The 14,481-nt window shown below is 47.0% G+C and overlaps 1 protein-coding gene across 2 annotated transcripts in view; it reads left to right on the forward strand.

The window, feature by feature from the left end:
* Positions 1 to 14,481, forward strand: part of Flt1 (fms related receptor tyrosine kinase 1) — a 161,927-nt gene that overhangs the window by 25,056 nt on the left and 122,390 nt on the right. For both annotated transcript variants that reach the window (XM_076923906.1, XM_076923905.1), the window contains exon 3: positions 177 to 406. In XM_076923906.1, coding sequence (XP_076780021.1) covers positions 177 to 406 — 230 coding nt within the window. The remainder of the gene's footprint in view (positions 1 to 176; positions 407 to 14,481) is intronic.

Raw genomic sequence — 14,481 nt, forward strand, 5'->3', positions numbered from 1 at the left:
CTTTATCCTGACCATGGTCCCAAAGATCCTTTGAATTTGTGGGGTGCTTGGAACGAAGCAGATGGACTCTCAAGAGGAGGCCTTAGAATAAGGCTTCCCGAGGAAACAAATGCTTCAGAGCTGGTGCTGAGCCAGCCTCTGCCTTGACTGTGCTTTCCTTTCTCACCTGCTTGCAGAGGGGAGGCAGCCCACTCATGGTCTCTGCCCACGACAGTGCCCCGGGAGGACAAAAGGCTGATCATCACTCCCACATCAGCCTGTGGGAGGAATAACAGACAATTCTGCAGCACCTTGACCTTGAACAAGGCGCAGGCCAACCACACGGGCCTGTACACCTGTAGATACCTCCCTAAATCTACTTCGAAGAAAAAGAAAACGGAGTCTGCAATCTACATATTTGTTAGTGGTAAGACTTCTACCTTCTGCGTTCTCTGCTTAGCAGTGGGCCAGAGATCTACCGTGCCTGGTGAAATATGATTTTTCTAGTAAATGCTACTAGCCTAGATGCAGAAACCTGCAAAACAGATCTTAATTCTTTTTGTCAGTCAGCTTCAAGCAGAGTTTTCTAGACCTAGTGAGTTCAGTGTTCGCTGTGGGAAGAGACTGTTGCCTCCTTAGTTGACTCCCATAATACCAGAACAGGGTCTGGCCATAGTTAGACTGAACAATAGGATAGGACCAGAAGTCTGTGTGTGAATTATTGAGAAACTCAACATAACATGCAAGGAGGTGGTCCTTTAGCACGGTGCATTCTCTTATATGTTAGGACTACAAAATGTTTTAGGGAGCTAGGAATAAATACAGTTCAGTGACATGTTTAAATCACTGGGTAAATACACACACACCACACACCACACACCACACACCACACACCACACACACACACACACCACACACACCACACACACCACACACAGAGACACACACACAGACACACACACACACACACCACACACAGAGACACACAGAGAGACACACACAGATACACACACAAACACACCAGACACACCACACACAGAGACACACAGAGAGACACACACAGATACAGATACACACACACACACACCAGACACACCACACACACCACACACAGAGACACACAGAGAGACACACACAGATACACACACACACATACACACCACACACAGAGACACACAGAGAGACACACACAGATACACACACACACACACACACACACACACACCAGACACACCACACACAGAGACACACAGAGAGACACACACAGATACACACACACACACACACACCAGACACACCACACACACAGAGACACACAGAGAGACACACACAGATACACACACACACACACACACCACACACACACACCACACACACCACACACCACACACAGAGACACAGAGAGAGACACACACAGATACACACACACACACAGACCAGACACACCACACACAGAGACACACAGAGAGACACACACAGATACACACACACACACACACCACACACACACACACCACACACAGAGACACACAGAGAGACACACACAGATACACACACACACACACACACACCACACACCACACACACCACACACAGAGACACACAGAGAGACACACACAGATACACACACACACACACACCAGACACACCACACACACCACACACAGAGACACACAGAGAGACACAGATATACAGACACACACACACATACCAGACACACCACACACACCACACACAGAGACACACAGAGAGACACAGATACACACACACACACACACAAACACACACACACACACACACCACACACACACCACATACCACACACAGAGACACACAGAGAGACACACACAGATACACACACACACACCACACACAGAGACACACACACACAGACACACGCACGCGCGTGCGCGCACACACACCACACACACACACACCACACACACACCACACACAGAGACACACAGAGAGACACACACAGATACACACACACACCACATACACACACACCCCACACACCACACACACCACACACACAGACGCACACACACAGAGACACACACACAGACGCACACACACACACAGAGACACACACACAGACACACGTTACCAGAGTGTGCTTGACGGCTTTCTTTACTAAATTCATCGGTGTGGGACTAGAGAGATAGTTCAGCCATTAAGGGCACTTGCTGCTCTTGCTTAGGGCCCAGGTTCAATTCCCAGCACACACATCTAGATACAACTCTCTGTTACTCCAGTTCTACAGGATCTGACACAGTCCTTAGGCACTGCACACACATGGTACATACACACACAGGCAGACAAGCACTGATACACATAAATAAAATAAACCATTAATGATCACGAAGTGATAATTTAATAGCCGTAACACTGCTACAGTCTCTTAAGACTTTCCATATTGTCTCAGCTGGCTGCAGTTGCTCACAGTTCACGTGATCACACTTCCTTAATGGAAGGATGAGTGGTATAAGAACAGACGTAGGTAGAAATAGGTCCTTTTGGTCATAATCTTTCATTGCTGCCTTTTTTTTTTTTTTTTTTTTTAATCCTTGGAGAATGATCAAATGAAGTAATATTCAAAGGGAGGGAATGCAGAACCTTCAAGAAGTAGACACTGGGAATAGAGACGACCTCTGAGAACAGATAGGCAAACTGCCATCATTTTGCTCCCGCTTGCTCAGTTCTTCTGAAGCTGGAAACTCCTTAAGGAGATCTAAAGATCTCACAAGTTTGTGGGGTCAACAGTTCTAACGTAAAGCTCCTGTAAGTCCTGAGACATAGTCATCTGTTCAACGGGGAAACAGACTGCTTAACACCCGCTGTGCGGAAGAAACACAGTGGTAAAAACCGATACTGTGGATAAATGTTGGCTTAGTCGGAAAATGTGCCAAGATTGCTGACTGATCTCTGCCATGGGACTATGGGGAAACAGTAGCCACCCTGTCAGGGATCTACCACCCACTTTATTGTCTTTCTCTGGAGGTTGTTATTAGTCTCACGGACTTTCTTAAAGCCCAGATGATCTACTGAACAGTTGCAACTCTCCCGAGTTGCCAAAACTTTAGTATATTTTTGTTTTCGTTACTTTCATTCTCTTCTGAGAAAATCGGGGCTTCTTCTCCCATTTTTACAGGCTACTTCCATGATGGTAGGACACAAAGCTCTCTGTGACAGTGCCGGTTATCTCTGAGATTAGCAGATTCCAACCTTTTCCACCACACACTGTCATCACTTTCTTCTGGTAGAATAGTTTCTGTGGGGAGTGTTTCCTGTGGAGACTTCTTCTAACCCCTGGTGAGCATCTGTAAATGTGTTGGCACTTGATTTTAGTGGCTTAAAAAGACGAGAAACCTTGTATGAGTGTACTTTGGAAGGCAGCTGTAGAGCCTCCAGGGGTTCAGAGAAAAAGAGCCAGGCATAGCCTCTGCTTCCTGCCAAATACAGCACGTGAGAGAGCAACACGGTAGAGTGCCTGCTGTTTCCCAGGCACTGGCCAGCTGAGTTCTGATGTGGGCATAGCATCCGATAACATCCAGAACACTAGTTGTTGCCACTCTGACATGCAGTTTACACCTGTCCACCAAGCCTCCACCGGAACCCCGCCTTCAGGTAATTTAAGTATTCAAATGATTGTGGTTAACTACTTCAGTTGACTACTACGTTGGCTGGTTGGCTGAAAATTTTCACTAATATAACTATTCACATCTGTTAGATTTTCATTTACCCTACCCCATTACTCAAGGGAATTCCCCTCACAACAGGCTTCTCAGAAAGCAATGGGGCTCCCGCAGTTGCAGGATTAAGAGGGCAGTCTTAACCCACCTCAGTCTCAGTGGTGGGAGGAGATGGGTGGAGCCAGACTGAGGCAGGGAGGCCAGTTAAGGCTTGATGTGCACCTCACAGCAGGACACGTGGTGTTATTTTAGCTCTAATAGAAGTGACCTAGGAGAGAACTGATAGGTTTGAGGAATTCAATCAGCCTTGATGACCGGACAGGGAAGAGTCAGAGAGATACTTCAGTTTTGTCAGGGTAGCTAGGCAGCTTGCTCTGGGTCACAGCCAGGGTCGTCCCTGGTAAATGACACTGATGTAAGCCTTGGATAGTGTTCATTGATACGCCTTGCTAACAATGACATATGTGTGTATCAGCAGGAGTTTTAGCAGAATTACACGGTCACGCAAAATTAATCAAAATGAACATAGTCTTGAATGAGCCACTTGGACGCAGCCTGTGGTTTTGAAAAGTTGAGAACTAGGAATAGGATTGTGACATCTTTAGTTGGCGGTGACATCCAAAGACAGTACAGTCAGCAGTGAGTTATCGGCAGTGTGTTATATCAACGGTGCATTATATCGGCAGTGTGTTTTATCAACGGTGCATTATATCGGCAGTGTGTTATATTGACAGTGTATTATATTGGCAGTGTGTTATATTGACAGTGTATTATATCGGCAGTGTGTTATATTGACAGTGTATTATACTGGCAGTGTGTTATATCGACGGTGCATTATATCGGCAGTGTGTTATATCAACGGTGCATTATATCGGCAGTGTGTTATATTGACAGTGTATTATATTGGCAGTGTGTTATATTGACAGTGTATTATATCGGCAGTGTGTTATATTGACAGTGTATTATATCGGCAGTGTGTTATATTGACAGTGTATTATATTGGCAGTGTGTTATATTGACAGTGCATTATATCGGCAGTATGTTATATTGACAGTGTATTATATCGGCAGTGTGTTATATCAACGGTGCATTATATCGGCAGTGTGTTATATTGACAGTGTATTATATTGGCAGTGTGTTATATCGACAGTGTATTATATCAGCAGTGTTTTTGTGGGCAGTGTGTTCTTATTTCTGCCCTATACAGTCAAGATGTGAAACATATCGGATTGAAACTTAATGGAGTTTTGTTTGTTTAGCTTTTTGTGTTTTTGTTGTTGTTGGTTTTCCAAGACAGGGTTTCTCTGTGTATCCCTGGATGCTTTGGAATTTGTTCTGTAGACCAGGCTAGTCTCAAACTCAAGAGATCCACCTGCCTCTGCCTCCCAAGTACTGGGATTAAAGGCGTGCGTCAAGCAATCTTCTAAGGAAAAGAAGCAAGGGGCTTTTAAAAAAGACGTTCCCTTAGGCTGAAGAGGCTTTAGGTATCTGACATTTCATAACTTCATGACTGGAGAATAATGACTGGCATTGTGGGGCTCTTAGTCTCTCTTTCAACAGATAGCAACCTATGGAGGAGCTACACCTTCTGTTTTGTGTGTGCATGTGTATGTGTGTGAGAGGGTATGCATGGGATGGGTGCTGGATCCCCCAGAAGCTGGAGCAGCAGGTGGTTGTGAGCTGCCTGATATGAGAGCTGGATTGATGGACTCGTCTCTCCAGCTCCATTTGTGGGTTTAAAAAAAAAAATGACTTTACTCACAGCTCACATAAAGGTTCTCACCAAAGTCGATTGGAAGGAACAGGGGTCTTCTGAATACCTTCCGCCCCCACGTGGAAGCCACCCATGTCAGGCACCTCTGTCTGACTGGTATAGCTGATGAACCCACGTTTACCATTGTAATCAAGCAAGTGTGTAGATAACCTATTTACATTAGGGTGCTAGGGCCTTCCAGTCTAACCTAGGCTGTCCTGAAGCTATGTAGACCTGACTGGCCTTGAACTTGTGGAGATTCTCTTTTCCCCTGTCTCCTGAATGCTCTGAATACAACTGGCTTAGAGTTCACCTTGATGTTGTATAATCTTGAATTTAGATTAACACACAATGGCACATATATATCATCTTGTTGTCACACAGAATGATTTTCCCGCGCCCCACCTCGTCACCCCCATCCCACTGAATCCCGCGCCCCACCTCGTCACCCCCATCCCACTGAATCCCGTGCCCCACCTCGTCACCCCCATCCCACTGAATCCCATGCCCCACCTCGTCACCCCCATCCCACTGAATCCCGTGCCCCACCTCGTCACCCCCATCCCACTGAATCCCGTGCCCCACCTCGTCACCCCCATCCCACTGAATCCCGTGCCCCACCTCGTCACCCCCATCCCACTGAATCCCGTGCCCCACCTCGTCACCCCCATCCCACTGAATCCCGTGCCCCACCTCGTCACCCCCATCCCACTGAATCCCGTGCCCCACCTCGTCACCCCCATCCCACTGAATCCCGTGCCCCACCTCGTCACCCCCATCCCACTGAATCCCGTGCCCCACCTCATCACCCCCATCCCACTGAATCCCGTGCCCCACCTCGTCACCCCCATCCCACTGAATCCCGTGCCCCACCTCGTCACCCCCATCCCACTGAATCCCGTGCCCCACTTCGTCACCCCCATCCCACTGAATCCCGTGCCCCACCTCATCACCCCCCCATCCCACTGAATCCCGTGCCCCACCTCGTCACCCCTCCATCCCACTGAATCCTGTGCCCCACCTCGTCACCCCCATCCCACTGAATCCCATGCCCCACCTCATCACCCCTCCATCCCACTGAATCCCGTGCCCCACCTCGTCACCCCTCCATCCCACTGAATCCCATGCCCCACCTCGTCACCCCTCCATCCCACTGAATCCCATGCCCCACCTCGTCCCTCCATCCCACTGGCCTTTCCCGTTGTGTGGTTTTCCTTCACCAGAACTTATGTACATGTATTAGTGTCTATTATAGATCAGCCTCTTTCTTTGTTGTAATATGTCTCAGATTCCTCCACGTGGTAGAATGGTATGCCCCTTTAATCCCATGGAGAGGCAGAGGCAGGCAGATCTATGAGTCTGAAGCCAGCCTACGTAGAGAATGCCAGGACAGCCAAGGCTACATAGAGAGACCCTATCCCCAAACAAACACACACAAAGCAAATCCAAAAGATTCTTCCATGTTTTCTTACACCTTGATATTTCTTTCCTTCCTTTATCTTCCTCCTTCTTAGTGCTCCTCCTCCTTAGTAGTCTTCCTCCTCCTCCTTCATAGTCCTTTCCCCTTCATAGTCCTCCTCCTTCTCCTTCGTAGCCCTCCTCCTCCCCCGTCATAGTCCTCCTCCTCCCCTTCATAGTCCTCCTCCCCCTTCATAGTCCTCCTCCTCCCCCTCATAGTCCTCCTCCTCCCCCTTTATAGTCCTCCTCCCCTTCATAGTCCTCCCCCTCCCCTTTATAGTCCTCCCCCTCCCCTTTCATAGTCCTCCTCCTCCCCTTTCATAGCCCTCCTCCTCCTCCTCCTTCATAGCCCTCTTCCTCCCCTTCATAGTCCTCCCCCTCCCCCTTTGTAGTCCTCCCCCTCTCCTTTCATAGTCCTCCTCCTCCCCTTTCATAGCCCTCCTCCTCCTCCTTCATAGCCCTCCTCCTCCTCCTTCATAGCCCTCCTCCTTCCCTTCATAGTCCTCCTCCTCCCCTTCATAGTCCTCCTCCTCCCCTTCATAGTCCTCCTCCTCCCCTTTTATAGCCCTCCTCCTCCTCCTTCATAGCCCTCTTCCTCCCCTTCATAGTCCTCCTCCTCCCCCTTCATAGTCCTCCTCCTCCCCCTTCATAGTCCTCCTCCTCCCCCTTCATAGTCCTCCTCCTCCCCTTCATAGTCCTCCTCCTCCCCCTTCATAGTCCTCCTCTTCCCCTTTTATAGCCCTCCTCCTCCTCCTTCATAGCCCTCTTCCTCCCCTTCATAGTCCTCCCCCTCCCCCTTCATAGTCCTCCTCCTCCCCCTTCATAGTCCTCCTCCTCCCCCTTCATAGTCCTCCTCCTCCTCCTTCATAGTCCTTCCCCTCTTCTGTCTCATGTGTCCCAGGCAGGCTTCAGCTTTGCTCTGTGAGGGTAACCTGAGATTACATGCCCCAACACACATGGTTTAGGCAGATCTTGGCATCAAACCCAGGGCTTCATGCATGCCAAGGAAATACTGTACCTCCTGAGCTAAATCCCCAGACCTGCATTTCCTTAGCACTAAGTACGTTCAATTGTCTGAAGGACCATAGTTTATCTGCCCCTTCACCTACTGAAAAAGGTCTTGGTTGGTTGGCAATCATGACTAAGGATGCTGTGAACACCCACAGTCATAGCTGTCAACTCCTCAGGGAAACAGCAGACAGTGTGATTGCTGGATTGCATGCTAACAGTACAATTGTTTTTGTAAGAAATTGCCGAGCTACCTTCCAGAGCATCTGTCATGGTCATACCATCTCCCATCTCCATCAGCGATGGATGGAGTTCCTGGTACTATATATGCTTCACAGCATCCAGTGCTGTCTGTGTTCTGCACTCGGGCCATCCTCAGATGAACAGTGCTATCTTACTGTTTTGATGTACATCTTCCCGGTGGCATGATGTGAAACTGCATTCTTTGGTGAGATGTTTTGTTGCCGTCACTGGACCACTTTTTATTTTTGTCTTTAATCTTTCATTCTTTGATCTTTAGCAGAGGATCCTCGTTTTATGCGTAAGACTGTGATCCGCTCCGAGTTAATTTTTGTAATTCTTTTTTTTTATTGTATGTGCATGAGTGTTTGCCTATGTCTCTTCAATAAATGCTTCTCAAACAAGTGGATATCCATTTGTAAAGGACAGTTTTTAAATGAGTGTAGGGGCCGGAGAGATGGTCCATCTGTTAAAAAGCATGTGCTGCTCTTGCAGAGGACCTGAGTTTTATTCCCAGCACCCACATGGCTGTTCCAGTGGATCTAATGCTCCCTTCTGGCCTCCACAGGTACTGCAAGCACATGGTACACATAATACATGCACTATACACATAAACTAAAAAATAAATAAAAAGAAGTAGAAGCTTGGCTGGAACATAAGGAAAATGAATGACGTGGGTACATCTACCCCTTGCTTCTATGAAAAGAAACCAGGTTTTGTCTTTAGAATCCTGATGGCAGAATGCCTGAACGGGAAGTCAGGCAGGCAAACTGCACTGTTACATAAGAGAGCACTTTTAACACTGAGAGCTATCTAGAAGGGGCATGAACTGTCTTGGGACATGTAGACCCCACATGTACAGGCATTCAGGACAAGGCAGGTGCTCCTGTGGTACCCAGGGCCTTACTAGTGCTGAGATTTTCCTGGCTATCTCCTCAGACCCTTTCCACTGCAACCCAACAAAACAAATTCCATTACAGTTTCTATTTCAGATACGCCAGTCTGTCAAAGTCAGTGGCTTATGTTCTCTAAATATCTTTTATTATATTGAACTTTGTTTCCAAGAATGGAAATTATCAATTAAGCCTCAGGCCCATGTCTGGTTCCCCATGAAGCCTCTGACTGTTTCAACTCCTCCTTCCTCTGCATTTAGTGTGAACTTTTCAAATGAGTAGCAAACTGAGTAGACATCTGATAACAGAAGTGTCTGTCTTGCCTGGTGGCAGAGCGCTAAGAAGGGATCCAGTGACCAGAGCTTGGCTGTGGCCATGAGCCATCACCCTGTTATTATATACTGCTTTGTCAGTCAGAATCTTTCTGGGTTATGGTTTCTCCCACTGGGTGCGGATCATGGCAAACTGTAATGGCTCCCCCTGACATCGCCCCGCTGGGTGACACAGGTGTGTCAGGGCTAGATTTTGGTGTGGGAGAAAACAGGAAACCTGAATTCCATTTTTACTTCACCATTCCTGTACTTGTGGAAGGTCCTTCCTTTCCTGTGGGCCTCGGTTCCCTCATCTATTCAAGAGAGGCCACACAGGTATCTGTAATATTCCTGGGAGGTTTTATAGTTTCATGTGTCCAAGGCAAACAGGAATAGTAAAATCAGGAAATGCCTCTAATCTTGGAGTAGGAAAGTTTCAGCATCCCTCTTCTTCATCCTTCATCTTCCTCTCTTCCACCACCCCCACCCCTGTCTGCCTTCTCTCTGAGGTGTGGCTCAAATGTCTGGCCAGCAGGACACAGGGATGGACCAACCTGCTTTGTGTGCGTACCTGGGAGATGGAAAACCCACTCTGTACCTAGCATTCCACGCTTACTGAGATCCTCAATAAGTCGATTTAGTTTGTAGCTGCATATTTTAAAAAAATACAGGTCTCATTTCCTCCTTCAGGGCAGAATTTAGAATTTAGTTCCAGGAAGGAACGATTTTGCTGTGTAAGGCATGAATGCTATGCCCTGTCGCGGAACTGCTAAGAACCTTGCATCCCAACGCGCATTCCTGCAGAGCTGAACATATCATGCCCGTGTCTAAACCGCCTCAGCGGATGTCTTCTCCTTCAGGCCATGTGGATACAGATGATGATCCTGTTTCCCTGTTAGGAGAGGAGCAGGAGGAAGACCAGGCTGAGCCAGTGTCTCCCACAGGCTCCTGTATCTGAATACGTGGCCCTTCCCTGGCAGTACTGAGTTGAGAGGCTATGGAGGCTTTTTGACCTTAGGCTCACTTGGTGGCTATGGGCCACTGGGGACAGACCCTGAAGATTATGGCCCAGCTTCCTGTCTGGACCAGTCTCTGCTTCTTTGCCTCACCATGTGAGAAACTGTGGTATAAGCACCCTCAACCACAGACTGAGCCACTCCAGTCTTTGTGCCCGACATGGTGCTGGGTTGAGTTTCCTGAAATCCGGACACACTAAAGTATTCCTTCCTTAACTTATCATAATCTTGTTGTAGCAACATGAAGATTAACAAAAAATTAACCAAGGCCCTGGGCCAGCCTCCGTGATGTTTTTTTATCCCTCTTAAATTTGGATGCTGACCCTCTGAATAACCAGGATAACATGCCAGGAGCTACCAGTGTGCACACCCTGTGTGAGGCACATGTCTTATACACAGTGGGCAAGTTCTGTCCATCTAAATGGAGATAGCAAGGCTTTTATTGTTCTCCTGCTGACTTCGGGCCCACCAGGGGAAATCGAGGACACATTTATAACCTTGAAAGCTTTGGCAGAGGGGCAAATTCCATTATTTGTGAATGTCCTGGGAAGGATGTGAGTTGGGTTTGGAGAGAAAGGCTGTGAGGACCCACAGGGTGAACAGGAGCTTAGAAAACAGGGTCCCTGGTTTTCATTCTGTAGAGATATAGTGTTGTTGACAGATAGACATCCTCTTCCAGCCACCTCAGAAGGAAAGCTGTGGTCCCTGCTCCGTATCTCCTAGCCCAGGACTCTTCTATCCTAAGCAAGCAACAACAGACTTTCTGGCCCATAGCTGCCTCTTCCAGATATTTCCCAAGAATCCAGCTGTGTCTAGCTTCTTCAACACAGCGTGTTTTCGAGGTTCACCCCTAGTGTACCATCTCCCTTTCTTTCTATAGCTAACTTCGTGGTGTAGACCACACCTTCACAATCCATTTTTAAATGTCTAGCTCATAGACATTTAAGTCATTTCTGCTTCCTGGCTTTTTTATGTTTGCTTGTTTTTTGGTTTTTGAGACAGGGTTTCCCCGTGTAGCCCTGGTTGTCCTGGAACTCACTATGTAGACCAGGCTGGCCTCGAACTCACAGGGATCCAACTGCCTCTGTCTCCCGAGTGCTGGGACTGAAGGTGTGTGCCACCATACCCAGCATATGGTTATTTTAATAAAACTTCAATAAATGCTGCATACAAGCTTTTGTGGGAATATAAGCACCCACTGTCTTGAGTGTGCATGTAGAATCGCTGGGTGGTGAGGCAGCTAGTCCTATGTTTACGCTTTTGGGGAAATGTCCATTTTTGCTGTTGTTGTTGTCTGTTTTGTTTTTACTGTGGCTGTAGCATTTTACATTCTCAGCTGCAGTTGTTCCGTGTTGTTGCCAACACTTGTTATTATGTGCTTTTCATTTAGCCGGTTCAGTGGGCATCAAGTGGTATCTCAAGGCTTTGATTAGTATTTTCCTGATGGCTCACGACCTTGGATGACTTTTCATGTATTTATTGAATCCTTTGTATCTCATCTCAGGAGAAATATCAATTCTAGTCGTCTTCTATTTTTTTTTAACAGATTATTTTTATTGTGGCTTGCTCCCCCCCCCCCCCCCAGACAGGGTTTCTCTGTCTGTAGTCCTGACTGTCCTGGAACTTGCTCTGTAGACCAGTCTGCACTCAAACTCTGAGAGCTGCCTGGCTTTGTCACCCAAGTGCTGGGACAAGAGGTGTGTGCCACCACCACCCGGCCTCATTATTGTTTCTAGTTTATGTATACTTGTGTCTGTGTGAGTGTGTACCACCTCTATGGGGGTGCTGGCAGAGGCCGGAAGAGGGTGTCAGGTTCCCTGGAGCTCAAGTTACACGGGCTTGTCAGCCATCTGCTGTAGGTGCTGAGAACCAAAGTTGGCTCTTTTGCAAGAGCAGCCAGTGCTCTTGACTGCTAAGCCATCTCTCCAGTCCCACCCTTTTACACTCTTAAATGAGTTGTTTGTCTTTGTGATTGAGTTGTAAGATATCTTACAATCAGGAAACTGTCTGCACACGTCTTTAAACTCGTGTGTGCTAGGAAACAGGTGCTGACTTTTTGGATCTGCTTTCAAGTTAAAGGGAAAAAAAAGGGTTTTTAAATTTTGCATGTGCGTGCACTCGGCGGTGGGGTGTCATTCACTTGCAGGGTATCAGTCAGAACTGGGGTAAGGATGGCATTCTCTGTGTGCTTTAAGCTACCAGCACGATTTACAGGTCTCAAAAGGAAAAAATACCCATTGAAAACAAAACACAGTTCCAGTCTGAATAAGGGTCTCTGATCCCTCCTGCTTGTCAGCCCGCTTGGCCTTACGAGTTCTCCCACGGTAGATGGAAAAGACCTCATGTTCTGTGCCAGGTTCCTGCCACTGCTTTGAGTTGTAAGGGCTCAGGGGTGAAGACCTCAGGACACTTACCTAGATGTGTTGCCTTGAGTCCCTGGTGACTATGTGTGCGTGGCCTTAGCACTGGCTTCTCACTCCTTCAACAAGCACCCAGGTTCATAGCTAGATGTCACTCTGCACCGCTGGCCATGGGTAGATGTCATTTTTAATTTTGTGACTTAAACAGATGTGTCCTTTGGGAATAGTGAGTGGTTTTACTGGTGATACTAACAGAACTGTAACCTCTCTTGTATCTACAGTCCGACTAAAGAAAATATGTTTGTATTATGTCAGGCAAGTTCATTCTCAGCCCTGCCTTGAAGCAAGCTGCAAAAGAAATGTACTCTTAATAAGCACAGAGAGTAGAGTGGAGTGTGTGTGTGTGTGTGTGTGTGTGTGTGTGTGTGTGTGTGTGTAGGCACGGGGTCATTTGTAAATGTGAATTTATAATGCTACTATTGACTAATGTACAAACAGTGTGGTTTTAGTTGTTTGGATGGACATAGAATTTTTGAAGTTCTAGTACCTTTGAGTCCTAGCTAACCCATTGCTGACGTTGAAGCTAGCCTCTGGGAGAAATTACATGTTTGGGGGAATCCATAGAAGGGATAAAGAAACTCACACGTAAAGATGATTCTATTTCCTCTTGAAATTGCTGTTTCATTAGCCAAGAGCTGATGCCACCCGAGTTTACTGTTTCCTCTAGAAACTTTTCGTGTCAGTGTCCTTTGTTGGAAAAGGTCCTCTGAGAAGACAGTAAGTTCAATTGAAGGATTTACAGTTCAGTTAAATGAATTAAGCAGTTTCCTGGTATTTACCTTTGGGACTCACAAAAGAGAAAGGAAAAAAAAAACAACAAAAAAACCTTAGACTCGAAGAAGGAAGAGAGGGTCTCCCTGGCCCTGCTGGGTGTCTGCCTCAGCAACTTTATCTAGAGGACAATTCCGATCTGACAAACATCCCTGGTCTCCACCGCGTTTATTTTCTCTCTTCCCTCACCATCACTGCCACTGAGAATTTCTAAGCAACAAACAGTGAGGACGTTATTAACCATGACGGTCAAAACCAAAGCCAATCACCACAAATGTAGTGTTTTCCTCAAGTGCAAATAAGATAGCGCTTTCTAGTTGTAGTTTTCACTTCAGTGGTTATTATTAAATGGTATGTGATCATTCTAGAAAAACCAACAAATAGAATAACCCAGCTGGGCATTAGAGGCAGAGGAAAGACGATCTTTGTGAGTTCAAGGACAGCCTGGTCAGCATAATGAGTTTCTGGCCAGCCAGAGCTACATAGTAAGACCCTGTCTCAGTCTCTCTCTGTCTCTCTGTCTCTGTCTCTGTCTCTCTCTCTCACACACACACACACACACACACACAAATAGAAGAAGAGGAGGAGGTAGAGAGGAGAAAATAATAACTCGTAAAACCAACACCCAAAGATATCTACCTGCCCCATTTCCTACACACCTGCTCCCAATTTCTTCTTAAAACAAACAAACAAACAGCATCAAAACAAGATGTCTAGTTAAGTTAAGTTAAGGCCAAGGCTGGTCTCTTGTCTGCTTCCTTGACTCGAGTGCTGAGATTATAGATGCCCATGGGCCACAAAGCCTGGTCTTCTGCTTTCTCTGCCCCTCTAAGTCTGAAATCTCCGCCTCACTCCCAATGCCTGTCAGGCATCTGCCATCCTCTTCTACTTACGCCTCTGGTTTCCCAGCATTCTTTGGCTTGCAGAAGTCCCATCA

This window comes from Arvicanthis niloticus, chromosome 24 (genome assembly GCF_011762505.2).
Source record: "Arvicanthis niloticus isolate mArvNil1 chromosome 24, mArvNil1.pat.X, whole genome shotgun sequence".
Lineage (NCBI taxonomy): Eukaryota > Metazoa > Chordata > Mammalia > Rodentia > Muridae > Arvicanthis > Arvicanthis niloticus.